This window comes from Alosa sapidissima, chromosome 4 (genome assembly GCF_018492685.1).
Source record: "Alosa sapidissima isolate fAloSap1 chromosome 4, fAloSap1.pri, whole genome shotgun sequence".
NCBI classification, from domain to species: Eukaryota; Metazoa; Chordata; class Actinopteri; order Clupeiformes; family Clupeidae; genus Alosa; species Alosa sapidissima.
In genome coordinates this window covers 17,911,636-17,933,187 of record NC_055960.1, presented here as the reverse complement: position 1 = coordinate 17,933,187, position 21,552 = coordinate 17,911,636, and the positions used below count along the sequence as shown (strand labels likewise).

The 21,552-nt window shown below is 42.6% G+C and overlaps 2 protein-coding genes across 5 annotated transcripts; one reads left to right on the top strand and one right to left on the bottom strand.

The window, feature by feature from the left end:
• The first annotated feature begins 1,185 nt into the window (after positions 1 to 1,185).
• LOC121706596 (solute carrier family 2, facilitated glucose transporter member 11-like) lies at positions 1,186 to 8,263 on the top strand. The gene is made up of 12 exons (XM_042088482.1): positions 1,186 to 1,256; positions 1,562 to 1,660; positions 2,015 to 2,175; positions 2,309 to 2,433; positions 2,642 to 2,771; positions 3,310 to 3,458; positions 3,631 to 3,824; positions 4,920 to 5,030; positions 5,417 to 5,518; positions 5,715 to 5,790; positions 6,065 to 6,192; positions 7,542 to 8,263. Exons 1-12 carry the CDS (start codon positions 1,233 to 1,235, stop codon positions 7,734 to 7,736), a joined length of 1,494 nt encoding a protein of 497 aa, XP_041944416.1. The 5' UTR covers positions 1,186 to 1,232; the 3' UTR covers positions 7,737 to 8,263.
• Positions 8,264 to 20,394, bottom strand: patz1 (POZ/BTB and AT hook containing zinc finger 1). 4 transcript variants are annotated; one of them, XR_006031081.1, is made up of 6 exons: positions 18,886 to 20,392; positions 18,431 to 18,494; positions 17,390 to 17,561; positions 14,467 to 14,631; positions 9,236 to 11,328; positions 8,264 to 8,943 (listed from the first exon to the last, which is right to left on the bottom strand). XR_006031081.1 is itself a non-coding variant. In XM_042088469.1 (6 exons), the coding sequence occupies exons 1-6, from the start codon at positions 20,148 to 20,150 to the stop codon at positions 10,862 to 10,864; spliced, it is 2,352 nt and encodes a 783-aa protein (XP_041944403.1). In that variant the 5' UTR covers positions 20,151 to 20,394; the 3' UTR covers positions 8,264 to 10,861. The 4 variants fall into 4 exon arrangements, 3 of the variants coding, with proteins under 3 accessions (XP_041944403.1, XP_041944401.1, XP_041944402.1); XM_042088469.1 differs by adding an exon at positions 12,496 to 12,714 and having other exon boundaries at positions 8,264 to 11,328; positions 18,886 to 20,394; XM_042088467.1 differs by having other exon boundaries at positions 8,264 to 11,328.
• Between the last annotated feature and the right edge of the window lie 1,158 nt (positions 20,395 to 21,552).

The window sequence follows — 21,552 nt, the reverse complement described above, 5'->3', positions numbered from 1 at the left end:
TACCTTGGCAAATAATGGTCTAATGTCCTGATTTTCATTCTATATTGATCTACTTTTGCACACAGATTCACAAGACCTGGTGCTAGGCTCAGTTGTCTTTCTAAGTCACATCAAGTGACCTAGAGGGCTGGAATGTGGTCATTCAGAGGTGCTTGTTATCCGGAAGAAAGAAAAATATTCTAGCCTTTGTAACTCTGTGCCAGTACATCACACCATTATTCTGAAACTACGGGGTCTGAGCTTTTTAAAGAGGTCAAGCATTTGATGGTAGGCCAAAATAGGTGGGAACAGTGTCCTCTGAAGTAGGCACAGTGCAATGTCGGGGGAAAAGCCTAAACATGACTCATTCCAGATCATGTTAATGTTTTTAATAAATTGATGTGAATGATAGCAACTTAAATTTGTATTTTTTAAAAGAAAAAAAAAACATCAGTCTTTATCAAAACAAAACTGTGAAAGACATAGCTCAGATTTGGCTGAGGACAGCCCATTTTTCAGGATTTCTAAATTTCAAAGTTTTTTTTTTGATAAAGAAAAAACATCTTAGAGCCTAATGAATTACATACTGTATTCTTTTACAGAACAACTCCTAGAAATCAATCATCCAGTCAGTTTTGGATTATACAACTTTCATTCATTGAAACAATCCAATGACAGGAAATGTATGTTTCTGGTAGAATGCCCCGCATGTAAAAAGTGTGTCTACAGTAGACTGTGGACACCATAATATTCACAGCAATCCCTTTGGCAGCTGCAATTGAGGAGGGTATGGTAGTCCCCTGGTTTCACCATTTTGTCTTCCATTCTGCTTCCTCAGCTTAACAGCTTCCTAATTATTAAAAAACATCCTCTACACAACCTTTCAAAAATGGTTAACCAAGACCGTGATGTCCACATATTACAGTAAGAGAAAAGTGTGTAGTCACTGACACAAGACAGAGCTTAAGCTGCCGAAAACCAGTTTCATCTGGGGCATACCTGATTAGCTTCAGCTTTAGCTACTAGGGATATACCTGAACCAAAGTTCTTGCAGCAAATGTTTGACATACACACAAGCACTCGGTTTGAATGGTTTGCCCCTCCAGCTTGATATGATTAACCTGAGTCTGGTAATCAGAAAGAGGATATATATATATATCCACAGCTGGAGTGAGCCTCCTTGTCTTGACTGGCTTCAGGTAAACACACTGCTAAGATCCTTTTTGGAATCCTCATCCACAGAATCCAGAGCCATGAAAAACAATCTACAACAGCTGGTGACAGGCATTCATGCATTCTATTCACAACACTTTTTCAGTCAACTTGGTCAACAACAAACTTATCAAACTTATTCTCTAACATCAGCACGCACTACAACATTAATCTGAATTTTTTAGTGTGGACATTAACCTACAAATTTATTTTACAGTTTTACTATTACACTGTTTTACTATTACTCTTATCCTTCAGTGATGAGTGTGTGTGTGGTATAACATCATTGTTTGGACTAACATGGACTGGTATTGTGAATTATTGCTTTGAATTATTATTTGTCCAATGACTGGAATCTTGTCTCTTTCAGACCCAGTACTGGAGGCTGTACTTGTTGACAATAGTCCTGGGAATTGGCGGAACACTCCAGTATGGAATTCAAGTTTCTATCATGACTTCACCTGCTGAGGTTAGTCTCCTGCACATCAACACTGCATACTTTTCTTTCAAAGTTAAAGCAACACAATGTAGTTTTTTACCTTGAAATAACACTTTCAAATTCATATTGATGCTACACCGACTTACAATATGGGGAGCGGGGAGGAGCATGACTCTTTTCATCAGAATTGGACTGATAGGATACCTCCCTACCTCCTTAAATGGGTGCCCACTGTGTCGAAAATTGACAAAAAGGGGAATTTCTACATTGTGTTACTTTAAATAGCCATTCTAAAATGTCGACTCACGTCTGTTCACACCCCTGACATAACATGAAGTTAAACATTCCCAGCAGTGTAAAAAACATGTTTCCGTCTGCCTGCAGCACATCCAGAGCTTTGTGAACCAGACATGGCTGGGCAGATACGATGTCCCTGTGGGAGAGTCCACCAACACCCTCATATGGTCCTTCATGGTTTCCACTCTGAGTCTGGGGGGCCTGTTTGGAACAATGACCTGTGTGAGCCTCTCAGCGAAATATAGACGGTCAGTAGAAGTGTCTCCCCTCCATACCAACCTGCACACTTTTTTAAAGATGTGGAAATAATTTTACAGTAATTATCCAGTGAAGGACTGTTCATACTACATGACTGTACTGTCTCTCTAATAACTCCTGCAGGAAGACCTGTCTGCAGATCAATAATGTGGTGGCCATCCTTGCTGCTGTGATGATGATCCTGAGCCGAATGGTGAAATCCTTTGAGATGATCCTCCTTGCCAGATTTCTATATGGATACAATGCAGGTATGTGTAGTCATATTTGAACATTTACATGATTCAAACCTTTTCTTTTTTGCTTTCCATCTCAATGTCCTTCTGTCTTCCTGTTCTTGTCTTTTAGTTGTCTAGTCTAGTTCATGTTCCTTGTCTCTTTTTCCAAGATGGTTAGGTATTGTTAAGTCTCCCCTTATCTCATTCTCTGTGAACTTCATCCATCAATGACTGTGTTTAGGTCTGGGGATAAATCTGCACCTGATGTATTTGGGTGAAATCGCTCCTAAGAGGATGCGTGGCTTTCTCGCCTTGACAAGTTCCGCCTATCTCAGTGTTGGAAAGCTATTGGGTCAGGTGATCGGCCTCAAGTGAGTCTTTCTCCTGACTGTCTCTCTGCCAACTGTCAACTGTCATACACACAAGCACAACAGACATGCATATAGTCTTATTTATTAAGTAGACACCACTGAGGTGTCTACTTAATAAATGAGACCATATGCATGGAAATCAGATGGTCTTATCAAAAAAAGTCCACAATACCTTTTAGACAGCTCGCCATTCATACATATGACATGTGATACAGCATGAAAGCCTGTGTTGCCCCTTTCTCATAACTTGCCTAAAGTGTAACACACTTGTAAATATTTTGCTGAACTAGGAGGAGATTTTTCACTTGTAATATCCTTCAGGGGTAATCACTGCTTGTTTCTAGCTGTTGTCAGTCATTAACACAAGGCACATTGGGTAATAAATGACACACTGGTTTTAAAAACAAACGCAATTCAGGGTCTGCATTGCTTTAAACAGCACAGTGGATTTAGTGCAAGAATACTTTTGTATTGAATATGTGCAAGGCACTGGTCTATCTATCTATCTATCTATCTATCTATCTATCTATCTCCACAGAGAGCTGATGGGCACAGAGGACATGTGGCCGTATCTGCTGGCCGTGAGCGGCCTGCCTGCCATCCTGCAGTTTGTGTCCATGCCGTTTTTCCCAGAGGCTCCGCGCTACCTCTACATCGACAAGGGAGATGAGGATGGCTGCAAGAAAGGTGAGATTATCTACTTACCCTCAGAGGTAGAACAAGGAAAGAACAAGGCTATAAAGCCTCACAGGTTATGAAACCATTTCTTAAGTCTACCTGCCTGTCATTCAGGTCCCATAGTAATGATATTCGTGTGTATGTGTGTGTGTGTGTGTGTGTGTATGTGTAAATATTTCAGCGCTTCAGTGGCTGTGGCGGGAAGATGATGTGAATCTAAAGATTGAGATGGAGGACATGAGGAAGGAGAGGGAGAGTGCCCAGGTGACACAGACCAAGACGATGCTGGATGCCCTGCGAGATCGCAGCGTGCGCTGGCAGCTGATGGCAATGCTGATTCCCAGTTCTGGTCTGCAGTTCTGCGGCATCAATGCGGTAAGTAGACAAATGCTGTCCATCACTCCAGTCAATCCACTCCAGTCATGTTGATTTGATTTGCAAGAATGTTTTAATGCTCAGTCTAAGCACTAAGTGTACTTTTCATTTACAGTTGATTGAATATGACACAGAGTGTACCTTTTTTGTATATTTTTGGGACTTTTTGCCTTTATAACAATAGGATAGTGGAGAGACACAGGAAGCAAGTGGGAGAGAGAGATGGGGTGGTGTCGGGACAATACCGCAGGCCGGAATGGAACCTGGGTCCCCATGAGCACTGAGAAGCAAATGTGGTACGGTGCGCCACAGCTCCCCCACAGAGTGTGCCTTTAAGTTTAGAGTTTGGCTCTTTGTTTGCAACTCACTGGTAAGGTCAGGCAGGAGTTATTGGTCAAAACATTCCTCAGTTGAGGACCGAGGAAGAATGTAAAATATTGGTCCATTGGATCATAAGGTCTCCAAATAAGGAGAGCAACATATTGACAAGATTGGCCAGGAGTAGTATGGCATCTGTGTGTCTGTCTCTGTGTGCTGTACTGGTGTATTAAAGGTGTAGCTTTAACCCAAACAACTTTTTGTGAAATACAGCAAAGTGTGTGTGTGTGTGTGTGTGTGTGTGTGTGTGTGTGTGTGTGTGTGTGTGTGTGTGTGTGCGCGCAACTCACTGATCATGTCAGGCAGGAGTTATTGGTCAAAACATTCCCCAGTTGAGGACCGAGGAATAACGTAAAATATTGGACCATTGGATCATAAGGCCTCCAAATAAGGAGAGCAACATATTGACAAGATTGGCCAGGAGTAGTATGGCATCTGTGTGTCTGTCTCTGTGTGCTGTACTGGTGTATTAAAGGTGTAGCTTTAACCCAAACAACTTTTTGTGAAATACAGCAAAGTGTGTGTGTGTGTGTGTGTGTGTGTGTGTGTGTGTGTGTGTGTGTGTTGCGAGCTGAAGTATTAACAAGACTGCTTGCTGTTCTATTGTCTATTGTTACTAATATTTTGTCTATTAACCCTTAACTCTTTATGTTTTGTCATGTGGGATTGGGTGGGCTTTGGAATTTATAGATTTTCCACGTGTTCTTGTATTTACAGATTTATTTTTACGCGTTCGACATTTTCCGTGAATCTGGTGTCCCTGAAGAAAAGATGCATTATCTCGCTCTTGGCATTGGAGCCGCTGAAGTGATTACTGTATCAGCATGTGTAAGTAGCCAAAAATAACAACAGCACTTGATCAGCTTGTAACACATCTAAATAATTATACCTGGAAATTATACCTGGAAATTCCTACAAGCTAAACATTTTGCAATGTGTTGTTTCACATTCAGTGAGTTTGTGAAAACATGGGAGATATCCAACCTCACCAAATGGGTATTTGTACAGGACAAAGGCCAGATAGATGCCTCTGGATATACTATCTTTTGACTACGGTCAATTAAAGACGTTTCCAGGTTTTACCGAGTGCTGTATCTAACTCACAAAATATGCTATGGGGTTCTGTGCCTTCAGCCAACTCAACTCGGTCGGGTGAAAAAGTCGTCAACATGTGATAACGAATAACAGCTTTGTTGGTGTGTGTGTGTGTACAGGCTTTTATGATTGAGCGTGCTGGCAGGAAAAAGCTGTTGGGCTACGGTTACCTCCTGATGGGAGTGATGATGTCTGTGCTGACTGTCCTGCTGACCATCAAGGTAACATTTCTCACTGCCTTACTGCCACACCTTTCTTGGTTGAACTAGTTGTTTACTGTAGTGTTTTGTTATCATGTACAGTACAGTGCATATGGATCTGTCTATGCTGAATGTACAGTATGTCACAAAACAATTATATGTAAATTCACGGGTTCAGAATGCCCAACCTTACTATCTCTTTTGTCTCTTCTGATAGGATTGGTACCCCTGGTTGCCTTATTTCAACATTGCCCTTCTGTTCTTTGTCATCTGTATTTATGGATTAGGACCATGTGAGTATATCCTCTGGTTAAACGTTTAGCTGTGTAGAAAGTAGCAAAATGAGGAAATAAGATTGATTCAGATGCAGTCTTTCCTACCAACTTTCACAGCAATGTCACGGCACAGTCCATGAAAGGAGCAATGTGCAATTTCAAAGTCATAATGCCTTTGTGAGTTTGTCTGTAAAGTACTAATATTGATATTTGAAAGCTGGTGTTTCAACCACTAGTTAGAAGGAGGCCTTTCCTCCATTGATTGTAATCTGGTTTTGTGATTGGCCTGCAGGCGGAGCATCCATGTGCCTTCCAGCTGACCTCTTCCTGCAAATGTGGCGTCCCTCTGCATTTGCAGTTGGAGGCATTGTCAACTGGGGTGGCCTCTTCCTCATTGGGATGCTTTTCCCCTATGTTGTGGTAAGAACAAGCCATTTGCCTATCAGAAGGGGGCATTGCTTCACTCCTGAAGGATATTTCACAAAGGTGGAATTAAGAAATCCAAGATAAGTGATAAAGCGAGGTTTGACATAGCGTTGTCTGGTCATCCTAGCTCAACTCATATCAGTAACCCCAATCCAGGATGAGTAGGAGCTATGTTGAGCCAGGTGTAAATAATTCAGGATATGTGCGTTCTCATTTCTCCCCCAAAGAACTCACGGTTGGAATAAAAAAGATGCGAAATATAGTGTCATTCACAGAAAGTGAACAACCGATTTTGATATAGACTAACAATGAAGTAAAGTTTTCCTTTTTAAAATTGGGGAATCATAGCCTGGATGTTCCCATGCTGCCTTGCGCGCGATTTGATTCATGCTGCTAAGGCAGCCTGGAGACCATGGAGCAAATTTTCGCCTGAGATAGGGGACCAATCACAGCACAAGGGGGAAAGCAAGACAATGATGAGCTATGCACAGACACATTTGATAGACATCCGTGGCACCCAATAAACGGATCTGGGCATTTTTTTCAAATACGAGAAAATTAACGTTTGGTTCCCAGACCACGTCTCATTGAGAAGTAGTGGCGCTAGCCAGGCTAGGGGAATCATGGATATTTCTGTAAAACAGCGGGAGTAGGTGTGGTAGACCAACTGAATGCAAATTTATGTATGCACCCACCCACGTGTGAGTGCTTCCTTTTCTTGGCACGCAACATCATTAAGAAAGTGCTTGCCACTGAAAAGATGCACATAGTATGACTGTATATACCTTTACATTGTCTTTATAACCAAATTAGTTGAAAACACCTTCGAAAAATTGCCCCTCCACTTCCAATCAACTACTACAGTAGGCTATTCATTCTAAACAATGAGTATGTTAATAATTATAAGGCTACTATAATTAAAATGATAACCATATTAGGCAGACAATCTGCTGTGTTTTGCGAGTAAATACATGTAGCAAATAGTATATAAAGCTCTTAAAAAATTCCCATGGAGGTCTGATTTGAATGACAGCTCGCTGAACCAATAACACAAACATAATTAACATTAGAATGAACTAAGCCTGGCTGTGGACCAGGCTAGGTGCAGAGAATAAATCCCCATGGTAACTTATGTGCCATCTCTTTTGTGAAACCAAGTCAAGGCTAAATTCATCCAAAAAAAATCCCTCCTTAATCCCTTATCTAGGTTTTGTGAAATACTCCTCTGTTCTGAGCAAGGCCTGTATGTTGTTAACGTTTAATGTTTTGGCACCCTGGCACAATGTTCTACATTGATAAGTTCAGACTTTTTCTGTATTAACTCATGTTTGTTTTTTGTGCAGGATGGAATAGGACAGTTCTGTTTCCTGGTATTTGTTGCCTACTGTATCTTCACTGCAGCATTTATGCTGTATTTCATCCCAGAAACAAAAGGGAAATCCTCAATGGAGATCACTGAGGAATTTAATAAATTGAACTATAAGAAACGCAGCACAGAACTGGAAAAGGGAATTGATCTGTTTGCAACTAAGCTCTAACGATCTACATGACAGCACTTGCAGATGTTTACGTATTTATTCTGTACATTTTAAATATTTGTAAATATGTTTCATTTATATTTTACCCCACACAGGAACAATAATTGTGGAGGTAACTGGAAGTTAATAATAAATTAAGCTTGAATTAGTTTGTTACGGCATTTTAAAACAATGATGCTGAGAGATATATGATTTTTGTATTTCAAACATTACATTGCATTACATTGGATCACAACATGTAAAGTAAGACATGCTTAAGTCTAATTCATATTGCAATGTGTTGAAAACACAGTTCAATTATGAACTCTCAAAGAGAGCTCAGTTTATAACCTGTCATTTAAATTTTACAGCTGCCATTTGCATTAGTCAGTTCTAATCTGTTGTAATTTTTAAAACCAGTTTGATTATCTTCCCTGGCTGTGTAACTGAAAACAATGTTTGTATAGTGATGACTAATCTGCTGTTGTTTTTGAACCATTATGGTGAAGATATACACTCAGGGAATGTTATAATAAAAGCCAACATGGTAAGAGTTTCAAATGCCATTTTATTTTATCCCAATCTCTGCAAATCGACAGAGACACCAGACTCCAAAAACAGTGTACAAAAACCAAACATCTATAGAAAAGTATGTTTATATTGAAATGTTCCAAAAAATTAACAAAAGAAATTGTGACGTAAAGAACAACCTTTCAAGGGACTGAATATCCAATACCAAACATACATATACAAATGTACATTTTTTTCCATGTGTGGATCACCTCGTACAAAAAGTGTCAATGCAAATCGCTCTACATGTGTTTGTGGTCTACCCTTGAAGATGACAGGTCCATTTCACTTTTGATTTTCCACCCATGGCTCAATCACAATCACTATTGGGAAGGCACTTTGCAAGACCATGAAAAATAAGACTTGGACGCCAAGACAGAAATAATGCTTCAACAGCTAAAGTATTTTAACATGAATGAAATCAGAATATTGATAAAAATTCCAGTGAATCACAAGGGACAACAGATAAAAGACAAACCCTCCACCAGACAGACCAAACATCACTGAGAATGAGTCACGGGGGTATTTTTGAGGTCCCATGACATAATTTGCATGAAGTAGGGTTGAGGGCAGCTGTAAGTAACACCAATAATGACTGAACTGAGATGGCAGAAATTGAGGGTCATAGTTGATTAAGGACATTGAGCTGATCTGTCCCCTGCAGAAAGGGATCATGGGAAAAGGGAAGTGCATAATTAGTACATGAGCATCTGTAGAGGCCAGTGAATCAAAGTTGCAGTGTAATACATTAAGGGGTGGGGCTATCCTGGAGATGTGCAGAGGTTAGTGACCTTAACAACCCCACAGGACCTTTCCCCATAAACACACACACACACACACACACTTTCTTTCATGATCACTCATATACCATGTATGTAGAAATGCATACATGCAGGCAAACCCTCAAGTGCACCGCACACATACATGCAACTGGTTGTGCAATCACATACCTATCAGGTCCTGAATCAGGGTGCAGAAATGAGTGTGTGATTGCTTGACAACCGTGTGCACTGCATCTAAAACCAGAATCAAAATCACATACTTTCCATCCAAGCCAACAAGAGCAATACAACTTTCCCCGCTTATGTAGATGTCTCCATTATTAAGCTTAGTCAGTTATATACATTTCATATATTTATATATATTTGTATGTGTGTGTTATATACACATGATTGAATCACAAAAAAGTTAAAGTATAAATTAAGAGGGAATGCTTGAAACTTCACTGAGTAAACACAATTCTCTGAAAAAAAAAAAAGATTTCAAAGCATAAATGTACAAAAGCCCTCTGGCTGATTTACATTCCGAGGGTAGACGTATGTACTACCAGGGACCACCAGACATACACTCACAAATACAAGCACGCTCTCAAACACAGTTACACAGTTCTCACACAGCCCTCATGTCATGTAGCATAACTTAGATAATAATGAACAGCACATAAATGTTTGTAACAACTCAATATATATACTTTTTCTTGCAAACTACAAAGAACTAGGGACAAAATAATCAATAACTTAATAAAATAGACTCTACTTTTCTTGCCAAAAATCTTTTAGTCAAACCTGAAATTGGTCCCTGTTGGATATCTAGAACTAATCTTATGAATAGTGTGACATTCAAACACACAGAGTCATAATGTTGTGGTATCAAAAGCAAAACAAAACAATCATACACAGCCAACATTGAGTTGTGGTCAGGAATTATGGTTCGCCCAGAGCCCACTGGACTGTTCACCTCTGGGCCAAGCCATAGTCTCCGATGGGACGTGTGAATTATCTTAGAGCACTTTGCCAAGAACCACCATTATCATCATGTTTCCACCACAATCCAACAGCAGGCTGACCTAGACCACGCCAGGGGGGTATTCCAAGTATGTGGTTTAGTGACAAACCTCGGTAAGTTAACTCAGAGTAAGGGGTACACCTCCTAATAGAAGAGCTATATTTATACAATGCCATAGGGCTCTTGTTGTAGGAGTTTTACCACTTACTCTGAGTTAACTTACCCAGGTTTGTCACTAAACCACATACTTGGAATACCCCCCAGAAGAACATCAAAGTTCATCAACAACCTCCGAGCATCAGCATTCAGCATCAGTGACCTCTGACCTCTAGCACTCAAGGGTCAGTGAGCAAAGCAAGGGGAGTGGGGGAGATGAGGGCGGGAGCAAATCTGAAGCCTTTGTGGAGCTCCTCGAAGCTCCATGTCATACCTTAACGCGCACACCGCATCAACTCCAAAAGCCCAAAACAATAATTAATAATAATAGAAAAACTCACATAGCACATTTTCATTGCTATGCATATCACAAGACACTTACATGTACAATGAGAGTAAAGTGTTCAACCTGCCAGTGGGGCTTGGACACACCCGTTTAGCTGCTTTAGATAAGGAAAATAGAAGAATGCATATATGTACACTTCCATCCTACTCTGCTCTGAAAGGGTAGAAAATATTCAATGGCATCATGGAACACTGCGAGCGAGGTACAAGCGGCACTGAGGAGAGGAGAGGGGCAGCTATGGCAAGGCGACCATTGACCTTTGACATCGGGGCCTTTTGTCCTGCGCGTCTCACTTGCCTCCGGTCAGCCCACTGCCGCTCCCCTCGGAGTCCACCAGGGAGGACGCAAAGGCCGACTGCACGATCTGGAAGCCGAAGGACTCGAGCAGGGACATGTTCTGCTGGGGGGAGAAGGGAGAGCTGAGGGACGGGGAGGACAGGTCGCCTAGGCCCTTCCCTGCCCCGACCACCCCGTGGACCCGCTGCAGGTGCTTGTTGAGGTAGGACTTGGTGCGGAAGGCCTGGCCACACTCGCTGCACGGGTGCTTCCTGTCGGAGTCCGGGCCCTTGGCTTTGGAGCCCGCGCCCGCCGTGGATGGAGTCTCAGGGGTCCCGCTGCCTGCCCCGTTACAGTTGAGCCCGACTGCGTCCTCCTTGTGCGGTGACTTGAGCTCGGATCCATTGGAGAGCTCAGTGAAGGACGTGTCGGAGCCCTCCGAGTCCTGGTGGGGGCATTTCCCAGTGTTCTCTTGCCCGTCTGGGGAAACAGAGAAGGGGTGGGGGTGGGAGTGTTGGTGAGGTTTGGTGGATGGTGCAGAAAGAAGTGGGGGTTTGAAAGAGGGGAAACTCAGATGAGGCAAATGGGAAGAGCAATTCATCAACATAGGCCTAAAAGTCCCCAGTCTGCCCACTGTGACAGACAGATTGAAGGAGATTTGAGCACTTTCAACAGCAGGCCAATTCTCTACCGACCACTGTAGGCAAAGTGGGTAGCAAGTGTACAGGTGAAATGTGGGTAAAATGGGAATTTGTTTGGCTTGTGTCATTTCATTTATTAAAAAAATAAGATGACCTGATTTTTGAAAAATTATACTGCTTACAAAAAATTACTTCAAAACAGCTCGACACTGAGGAAAGTGCCCTCCATGAAAGAAATGTATGGAGGAAGATGGACTGACTAATAAGACTGGACAGACTGATTCACATGCATCCAAATGATCCGATAAATGACCTCTTACAATAAATATGTTGTTTACTACACTTGCAGGATAGGTACTTATTAATGTCTAATATGGCTACAATTACAAAGGTACATAATTCAATGATATTTTGCATTTTGGAACAACAAAGAACAAAAAGAGCTGTATAAAGGACCTCTGCAAAAAAATGAAAGGACATGCCACAAAGCATTTTAGATGTTTGGCTATTCCTTAGGAAATAGATTTTCAAAACCAACACAAAACCCAAAATTTCACATTGTCCAAATTCCTAACAATCTATAAATATTATCATTTGCATTTGCCAAAGGTAATGTGAACATATTTACAAACACTTAATTTCCAACCATTGTCATTTTGAGGCAAAATGTACAATAATAAATATAGATCATTAAAAGCCATCTAGATTTTAAAAACCAGAATCATCCCCAAAAAAAACACAATAATCTCTGGCCTTAGAGAATTGCAGTGTCCTTTGAGTAAAGTTTATGAGGGACAACCAATTTGCATTGCAGTCATCTCAACAGTGCTTGAGGTTCTAGGTGCCATTATTGGTGTAGCAGAGGACAGGACACTGGAAAGCTCAAAAGCACCAGATCAGAGCTGAGAGGCAGTTTGTCATGATTATCGGGATCTCACGCACCACATGTCTCTCCTGCGGGTCTCCTCTGCCCATCCCCCACCCCGTCTACCGGGCCCGTACTGACCTGCCACTGGCCCGTGGAGGCCCGGGAAGCCTGGACCCCCAGTAGAGCGGCACTCCCAGATATAGGGAGCCCCGCCGGGCTTGCCCAGAAATAGCTCGGGCTGCAGACTCAGGGCGGGGGGACCAGGCTGGGGGAGCACGGGGTGTCCGGCGAGCCCACGGAAACACCCGCCCTCTGGCTCGGAGAAGGTAACCAGCAGCCGGCGACTGCTGCAAAGGTCTACACACCGACACCGTCCCAGTCCAGACGGAGCAGGAGGGGTGGAGGGGAGACATCAGAGAGGCCAGGGGAACCAAAATCACACACCCCAAAAAAAAAAAAGAAAATAAAAAACACGCAGGCGACTGTACAAACCAGTTCAAAGTAGCGGTCATAAGTGACACAGAAGTTTAACAGACGTGCATGCCCCATAAGGGAAGGTTGCTAAAGTTTAACGAACAGTACATGGCCCATGGCCTACTCACTGTAGTCGAAATTCGGTCTAAGAGAAAGATACAATTTCAGAAAATGAATCTTTTTCCCCATATTATTTGCCAAAAGCCAGCAGACTCTCTGTTGGAATTCATTTTGTGTTTCTTCCACAAACAGCACCATACTGTCCCAACACCTCAGCAGAACAGCCATCTTTATTTCCATCTTTATCTCCTTCTTTTCCCCTCGTAACTCAAACATATACCACATCCTGCCCCTCCTACATCACCCAATCCAGTTTTCAATTAATTTCATCTGATCTTTACAAAGCCTGCATTACGTAAGTGTAATTATAGCACCATATCTTTTCATAATACCATACTAATACATTTAGCCTAATACCTTGTTTAGCGGTTTCTCTCTCTCTGAAATAAACCAATAACACTTTCATAGCTAACGTCAGGCCATCGATTTATGCTACCCTATTACCATAATTTGAGACAAAAATGTTTTAACGAGACCTGTAAGATTTTAACCAGAGCTCAGACAACGTTTGCTTCCCCCCAGATAAAATACTCTAGAGAATGCAGTTGGTTCCCAACAATAGGCTGCTGGTTTCCATGGCAATAATAATTTGAAAAAGGTCCATTGTACCCACATGGGAAAAAAAACTGCACAGAAAGAGACAGATACATTTTGGAAATGCAGACAGCATCATGATGTCCAGAGTGATGGAAATGAAGAGAAGCATCCCAGCCATGCCATCTTATACACCTACACAGGAGACGGTGGGGAGCGCCAGCAACGCATACAACATCCTGGGACAGAGGCATTGTGCCATTATAAAGGAGAGGGTCTCACATGCAGTAAACCTAAAGACTGGTAGAGGACCTCAGTATGTCCATCAGGTGTCTGTGGACATTTATTGTCTTTTTTCACTGTCTAGTCTTGATAAAAAAAAATACAACTTGAACAGTAAGAGGACTTGAACAAATTTGGTAAGGAATTTGTTTTACTAGAACAGAACTCTGAATATTACACTGAGATGACTGAAGAGACAAAAGATCAGCACCATAGTCTTTTCACTTACGGTTTTCAATTTGACCAATTAGATTTTCTTTTTTTCCAAAATATATTACGACTAGAACATTTCAGCCATTCCATAGTAGGGAACTCTAAGCAGTACAATGCCTAGGAATAACATTCCCAGGATATGATGCTTAAAATGCTAACAATTACCAGTACACCAACCATATCCCTAGAAAGCAGCAGTACCCCCAGAGGTAACATTAACTTCACTAATGTCTAACCAGAGCAGACCACAGATGACGGCAGCCTCCTAAAAGCGGCAGTTATGAGCGATGGGTCATGAGGGGTCAACAAGATAGATGAAGCGCTGGTCCCAACCCCACCGTACCGCACCCCACCCCACCGGTCCCCATTTGAAGCAACAGGCAAAGCAGCAACAGCAGGGCGAGGGGGCACAGAGAGCAAGCGGGTGACAGCACAGAGACATGAGTGCCTGGGGATACGGGTGGTTAAGAAGGACGCCCCGCTTGCCTTCCACTGCGCACTGGCGTCCCGTGTAGTAGGGCAGCGTGGCGTGGTGGGCTGGCAGCTCGGCGTGGGGCTCGGGGAAGGCGTGCGTGGGGATGGGCCCCGCCGGAGGTGCCGAGCCATGGTGCGTTTTTATGTGCACCTTAAGGTAGGAGGCGGTGGAAAAACCTGAGGCCAGGAGAAGAACACAGCAGAACACACCGGCACAGTTGCATACGAGTGTGAGCATTGGGTGTGTGTTACTGGACTACACACATTTCTAATGTATTCCAATAGCCAATGCGGCCATTTACAAAATCAGCTGTTTCGTTATTGTCTTCACCAAACACACATCAGCACTCAACACACACATGCATACCATACCAGGTAAGGCAAAATGTGCATCACACTTTATCAACTGTAAACTGTTCTGTTAAATTACTTACAGATACAAAATGTTTTTTTTGTTGTTTTTTTTTTTTAATGAAAAACCACAAAAAGGAAAAAGTGACTATGCAACCCCAGAGGCTATATAGGCTAGAGGTACTTTCTTCAGCGGATGGTCAGACAGCTTTGGCTTTTCACCAATCAGAAGCTTGGAGAAGCTGAAAGTAAAGGGCATCCCTTCATAGTATCAGTTCAAACAGGCCGGCTGGGAGGGAGGGGATGGAGGGCGGGGGGTTGTTTTCAAACGCCTTCTTTTCTCAGCTTGACAGACATGTTGTTCTGTACAGGAGTGAGCACAGCAGTGGTTCTAGAGCTTCTATCCTAGACAGAAATAACCAATCTAAATAATCATCTGAATGTATTCAAGCACAGACAAGACAAGGATTTCATCAGTACTCATATTTTCATGAATACTGTCTGCTGGTTCACACACTCTCCCATCATTACTTTCTGAATGAATGAGGCTCTATGCTTTTTATGCTTTCCATATATTAAAATTGGACTGCAGCTATGGAGTAATGTCCAAATCACAGTCACACTGATATTCATTTCTTTTTGTGTATTATCAGTGAATAAGCCAAGCATGTACCTGCGTCTACAGCTCTGTCATCATGTGGTCTTTGCATTAGAAAAGGATGTGGATGGTGGATAATAAACAGTCATAAACTGTGGATTGCATGGACAGAGAATTTAGTGAAAGTGCTACCTTCCTCTTCTTACATTACTCATAGCTTTGTTAGGAGTCCGGACCCCCAAAAATATATGACCACACTGTAAATCGCTTAGTGATTTATGCCACTGACACCATTTCCAAATTTACTATCGTATATATGAAAACCATATCAAAAAAAACATCATGAAAAAAAAGACCTAACCTACTATTTTACATGAAAACCATGTAAAAAAAACCCCATCATGAATCTACTAAATTCACATCTACTAAATTCATCAACCAGCATATGAAATCCCCATCAGTAGTAGTATCAGAGTATGAAATCCCCATCAGTAGTAGTATCAGAGTATTTTGTGCCCATAATAGCTCACTTCAGAATTATTATCTGTATAGACCCTTTCAACAATAAAAACAAAAACAATGCTTGAACGTTCTATTTGGGCCCCAATCTACTTCCTCTGCATTAAGATAACATATGGAATGTTAAAACGGAAGTCTTGTGGGGCCAACTATGATGCTGATAATGGAACTCTCCTGAAAGGGTCCATAACCGAAATCTGATCCAAGATTTCTGACAATTCCACTACAGTGCACTCCCATGAGAACACTGAGGTGCTGAACACAACAGATAATGAACCAGCATAGAGCAGAAATAAGGCATTCCAGGGAAATGTCATCACAAGATCCCAGAGTAAAAAATAATGGGCCTTGTTTGGATATTTGCCTTGCCTACGTTGAACCATCTTCACTGAGCCATCACTTACCCATCTTCACACGGGTAGCTATAAATACATCTGAATTCTCTTAAACGTGCTCTCTCTTACAGGATGTGAGATACAATCTGTAAACTTCGCACCTTTCCCTTTAATAGAAGACAGTTGATGAAGTGCTGTGAGACTAAATCCACTTGCACAGAGAGCACTGTGTGTATTGTGACTTGACTGACTGATTTTTGAAAAGCTACAAAGCTTCTATGATACCATCTGAATCGATAGGTTTATTGATTTCGTTGGCCTGTCCATCATGTTCACATCACTTTACCGATGCCTTACAAAACTGAGACATGTTGCGATGGCTCACAACTTCAAATGTATATTGTACTGAAAATCACACATTTGAAGCACATATTTTTGTTCCTTAATGTAGGGCACATACATTCCATAGTTATGTAGTTAGTTATATTAATATAAGTATTATTAATATAAGTATTATTAATTAATATAAGTATCTTCTATCCTCTTTTTTTTTGCTTTAAGGCAGATGCAGATTGACCTCCACCGTAGCGTAGCTGCCAGCATGTTCTAAATCCACGTTATGTCTGCGTTCAGGTACAGATCTCTTCAGCTTAATTTAAAAGTCACAAGTACATTGGGGGAAGCAATTCAAGCAGAGATGAAGTAAGTGTGAAAAAACTGTGGTGTGAGGGAGTAAGATATGTCAGTTCAGTTGTGTGAGCCGGCAGCCCTGCATGTGTTTATTTGTATCCATGAGTAGCTCCACAATACCTTAGTTTCTTTTTATCATAGCATACACATGATTCGAATGCAGTTTGCGTGCCGCAGACAAATTGAAATGGGCCGCTAGTTGAATTGGCATTTGTATTTTGTACACCATTAGGAGGGGTTATATCCTTGAATGTGCTTAAGAGTGAGAATTCACCTCGCATCTGGGGCATCCTCTCAACCCGTTATTTATGGTGCAGAAGGCTGCCATTGGGAGTGACTGTATGCAAGGGACATTCCTGAATCCATGTGTTCTCACCTTTGTTGTAGGTGGTGAGTAATTGTGTGTAGAATCATTAAAAAGGTGCATGAGGAGAGTTCCTACCTTTGTTGCAGATAGAGCAGAAGTTGTGGGGACCCTCGCTGTGTTTCTTCAGGTGGTCAGTCATGTAGGCCGCCCTCAGGTATTTGCCACACACCTGGCAGGGAATCTTGTCCTCATGGCATGCCAGGTGAGATCTCAGCCGGTCCCGTGTGGCAAATGAAGCATTACAGATCTACATAGCCGTAACACACACACACACACAAAGTCATTCAAAACGGATAATTAGCCCATTACAAGGCTTTGTATGTTTGATCCATCACCTTAAGACTAGCTAATAATAACTACCAGCTTGAACATGTAAGCACCTGTTACTTCTATACTCTTTGCTGAGGGTTTAAGAAACTAATCTTATATACAGGGTTTGCCTGTTTTGAACTGAGACACCTTTTACTTTTATATTTACAATTACAATTTAGCAGACACTTTTATCCAAAGCAACTTGTTAATATTACCAGGGCCATTACCCCCACAGCAACTCAGGGTTAAACAAGGGCACAACAGTGGAAGCTGGGAATTTAACCCACACCTTTTCAGGCTACTGCATGCTAGCCCAGCTCCATGCTACCCCCCGCCGTACCACACTACCACCGCTGCATGAATGAGTCAGCATGACCTTGGCTTGAGAACAACAACAGAAGCCAGTAGTGGAGTGATAATTGGAACAATTCCCAGCTGGCCAATAACGTGTTGAGGCCGAACTGATTACTGTGAACTTAAAAAGTCATGATATCCCTGTTTTGTTAAGTTCTTTGCTGCTCCCTCCAGCAGCCAGGACTGTGCAATCATAGCCCTTCTCTCTAAATCCCCACAGCCCCTCTCCTCAACCCTGATAATAACATGGTAACAATAACAATGGCCTGACACAGAGGTATGAAATGGGTGCAGACTACTGAGGATTTTAGATTAGCTGTGATATGTTTAAATGGATTTCACTCCGAAAATAGTAATCAGACCAGGTTGGGTCATACTCCCATCAATACCCCTGGAAATCTCCCGGTAATATTTAGTGTCAAACTCCGACCCTGAAAGAAGCCTACTCACCTGGCACTTATGGGGTCGCTCTGTGGTGTGCACCTGCTTGATGTGTCCATTCAGGTGGTCAGGCCTAAAGGTTTCAGGGGAAGGTGTCAAATAATTTATTTGAGTCAAGTCCACAAACTCACACCTAGACAACAGCATAAGCATATCCTACATTATACAAAAATGCAGCAACACAAGTCATAATAGCAATATAACCATACCAGCATGGCAGTCTCTAAAGCATCAATTTGTGCAACTTAAGAACATGTTTAAATCTATGAGGGGGGGGGGGGGGGGGAAGCCAACCAATTTGACAATTGAACCTGAATACTTGGAAATAAAGAATTCTGGAAATAAAGTATTACCTACCTTACAAAATAATGCTCAGTCATTCCATTCCATAACACCAAAACCAGCATACCATAAAGACTTAACAGTACTAAGAAGTCTGACTGATGGAAGGCTAGTTCACTCACCTTGAGAAACCTTTTCCGCAGCTCTGGCAGACGTACGGTTTACCCACCGAACCATCATGAGAACGAACGTGGTATGACATTCTGTCTTTCCGTTTGAAGCGCAGGCCACACACAGGGCAGGCGTATGGCTTTTCGCCGGAATGAGAGAGTTTGTGTCTGTTCAGGTGATAAACATCACGGAAAACCTTCCCACAAATTTCACAACCAACATGACGTCGTGTTCTCTCGCGTTTACGGCTGTTGTCGACGGTGCTGTGAGTTGGGACACCATTCTCCATCATCCCCCCATGCGAGTGTGCTATCAAGGTAGGACCATCCTCAAGACCTAAACCGTCCCTTTCGTTCAGTCCACCGCTAGTCGCTCCCGCTCCATGCTGCGCTTCATGACTCCTCAGAAGGTCAACTTCCGTAAATATCTTCCCACATATTCCACAAGAAAACATGTCAATTTCCTTGGTGTTGTTGTTATTGAAATGCATGGGTTCGACAGTAGTCACTTTCTTTGGCCGTCCTCTACCACGTTTGCTGCTGCTAGGGGACCCTCCAGGGAAGTTGTTCTCCGTGATCTCCGACGGAGACACGGGTAGCCTGTCGACGGGTTGTAAAACCGGCATACCGCACTGGGAGCTAACACCTGACATAACTGTATCACCACCATGAGCATCGGCAGCTGTGTGTTGTTGCCCGTTGTTTGGATATACAGCGCCATTGGTCACTACTCCATTGCCATTTGACATATTAACGGGCACAGAGAAAGACGGATCCGCGTTCCCTGATGTCCTGAAAAAGCTGACGTCCCCTCCACGAGATGGAGGGACAAGGATCTGCACATTGGATTGTTTGATCACCTCCTGACAGATCTCGATGACAGATCTCATTAACAAAAACTTAGCCGCTGTCATCAGCTCGGGGAAACATTCCAGACGGACCACGATCTTAGAGGTATATGCAAAGTCCAAGATGTCTTTAAAAACTTTGGGACTGATTGTATGCATCTCCAGCTCTTTAGCTTCGCCGTCGCCTTCCGTCTGACAACTGAATACAGACTCGAAATACTCGCTGCACGCCGCCAACACCGCCTTGTGGGCAGGGAAGCTCTCCTCTCCTACACGCAAGATCACATCGCAGAACCTGCCTCCATCTTTTCTCTGTGTGTTAAGGTTGTGTAGCATCTCGGCGCTATGCTTGCTCACCTGGTATGTGTAAGAAGAATTCCACGACTGTTCAGTTATTCGCTCCATGTCGTCTTTATATGCCAACGACATGTGTTAGCAAACGACACTGGACTAAGAAATCCGAAAATCTAAGAGAGCTTAGTACAAAGGGTTTAAGTAAATAAAAATAATCAACGACGACCACCCCTCTTCGTCTTTTTAGCATCTAACATGTTAGCAGAGGGAAAAAATGGCAGCCCCCCAGCTTCCTGTGAACTTTGACCTTTTTTTTCAAAGAGGGGAGGGTTGACTGTATTTGACGTTTTCTTACCGCGAGCAATGAATGAGACGCTCTTTATTCGTTCATAACTTGGAAGTCCACGAGCAGTCACTCCAACTTTCGATTAATCGGTTTCTCATATGAAGTTCCAAAACTTGTTTTAAAGCGGTATTTATCTTCCTGGTTCTTCAGCTTTCGGCGAATTCACATCCTTGTTTTCCTCTTAGCCCCCTCCCCTTACAATTTCCCTTCCCCCCACGCTGCCAGACGGACGGACGCACTACCTCGGGTGCTTTGTATTTTCTCTTGGACGTTCCGCGAAGTGGGATTAAAATTGATTGCATTAAGGACATTACCAGAATCGAAATAATAATAAAAACTGCCAAGTTGTTGCTACATTACATGAAATTGGCATACAAAGGTGGAAAGGATCCCACGTGTCTGGAACGCCTCCAAAACAATAGACTCTACATCTAAACAGATGAAGTATGCTTTTATGAGTAAAACTATACCGGTCACACCTTGCACAAACTAATTAAGGTTGAAGCCCTAAATGAAGGTTGTCACAGTTGTAAATACTCAAAATGCTACCACCAACCCCCCTTAAGGGGAGCACCATCAGAAGTGGACAGTCAATCTCTTAAACCTATCCGCCATTTAGGGTTTCAGTACTGGGTGGGTGCGATGTGCTCTTTTTGACACTACGGACACCACACACACACACTTTAGTCATTTTAAAAAACATGGAACACATTCCTTAAAGAAAGAACAAAAAAGCATTGTTGTGAAGTCATTTATTTATTCGGTTTGATTTCCCCAATTAACTCTAGTTGTGCTTCTGTTTAAATTAACAGCACATTACCATTTAAGTTGAACCCCTACCACCCTAAAACAAATGATGCCATGATTCAGAGCAGTGCTTACACCTCCAGGGACAAAGGACATATTGAGGGCAGGGAAGAAAAACGGGACGGGGGGGGGGGGGGGGGGGGGGGGACAAAAAAAAGGGGAAAAAGGGCCCCCACCCAAAAACAGATCGAAAGGCACAACCAGCAGTCAGAACACGGAGAAGCAGCTTCTTTAGCCTGGACCCCGTCCTGAGGGCGAGACTGTGCCTGTCTGAACAACTCCCAACATCCACCTGCTTCACACAGGCCGAGTCTCACCGCTCCAGTGGGCTCCCGGTAGTGCTGCCTGTCAGCATAATTCAGGGGAGGAGAGGGGGCAAATAAT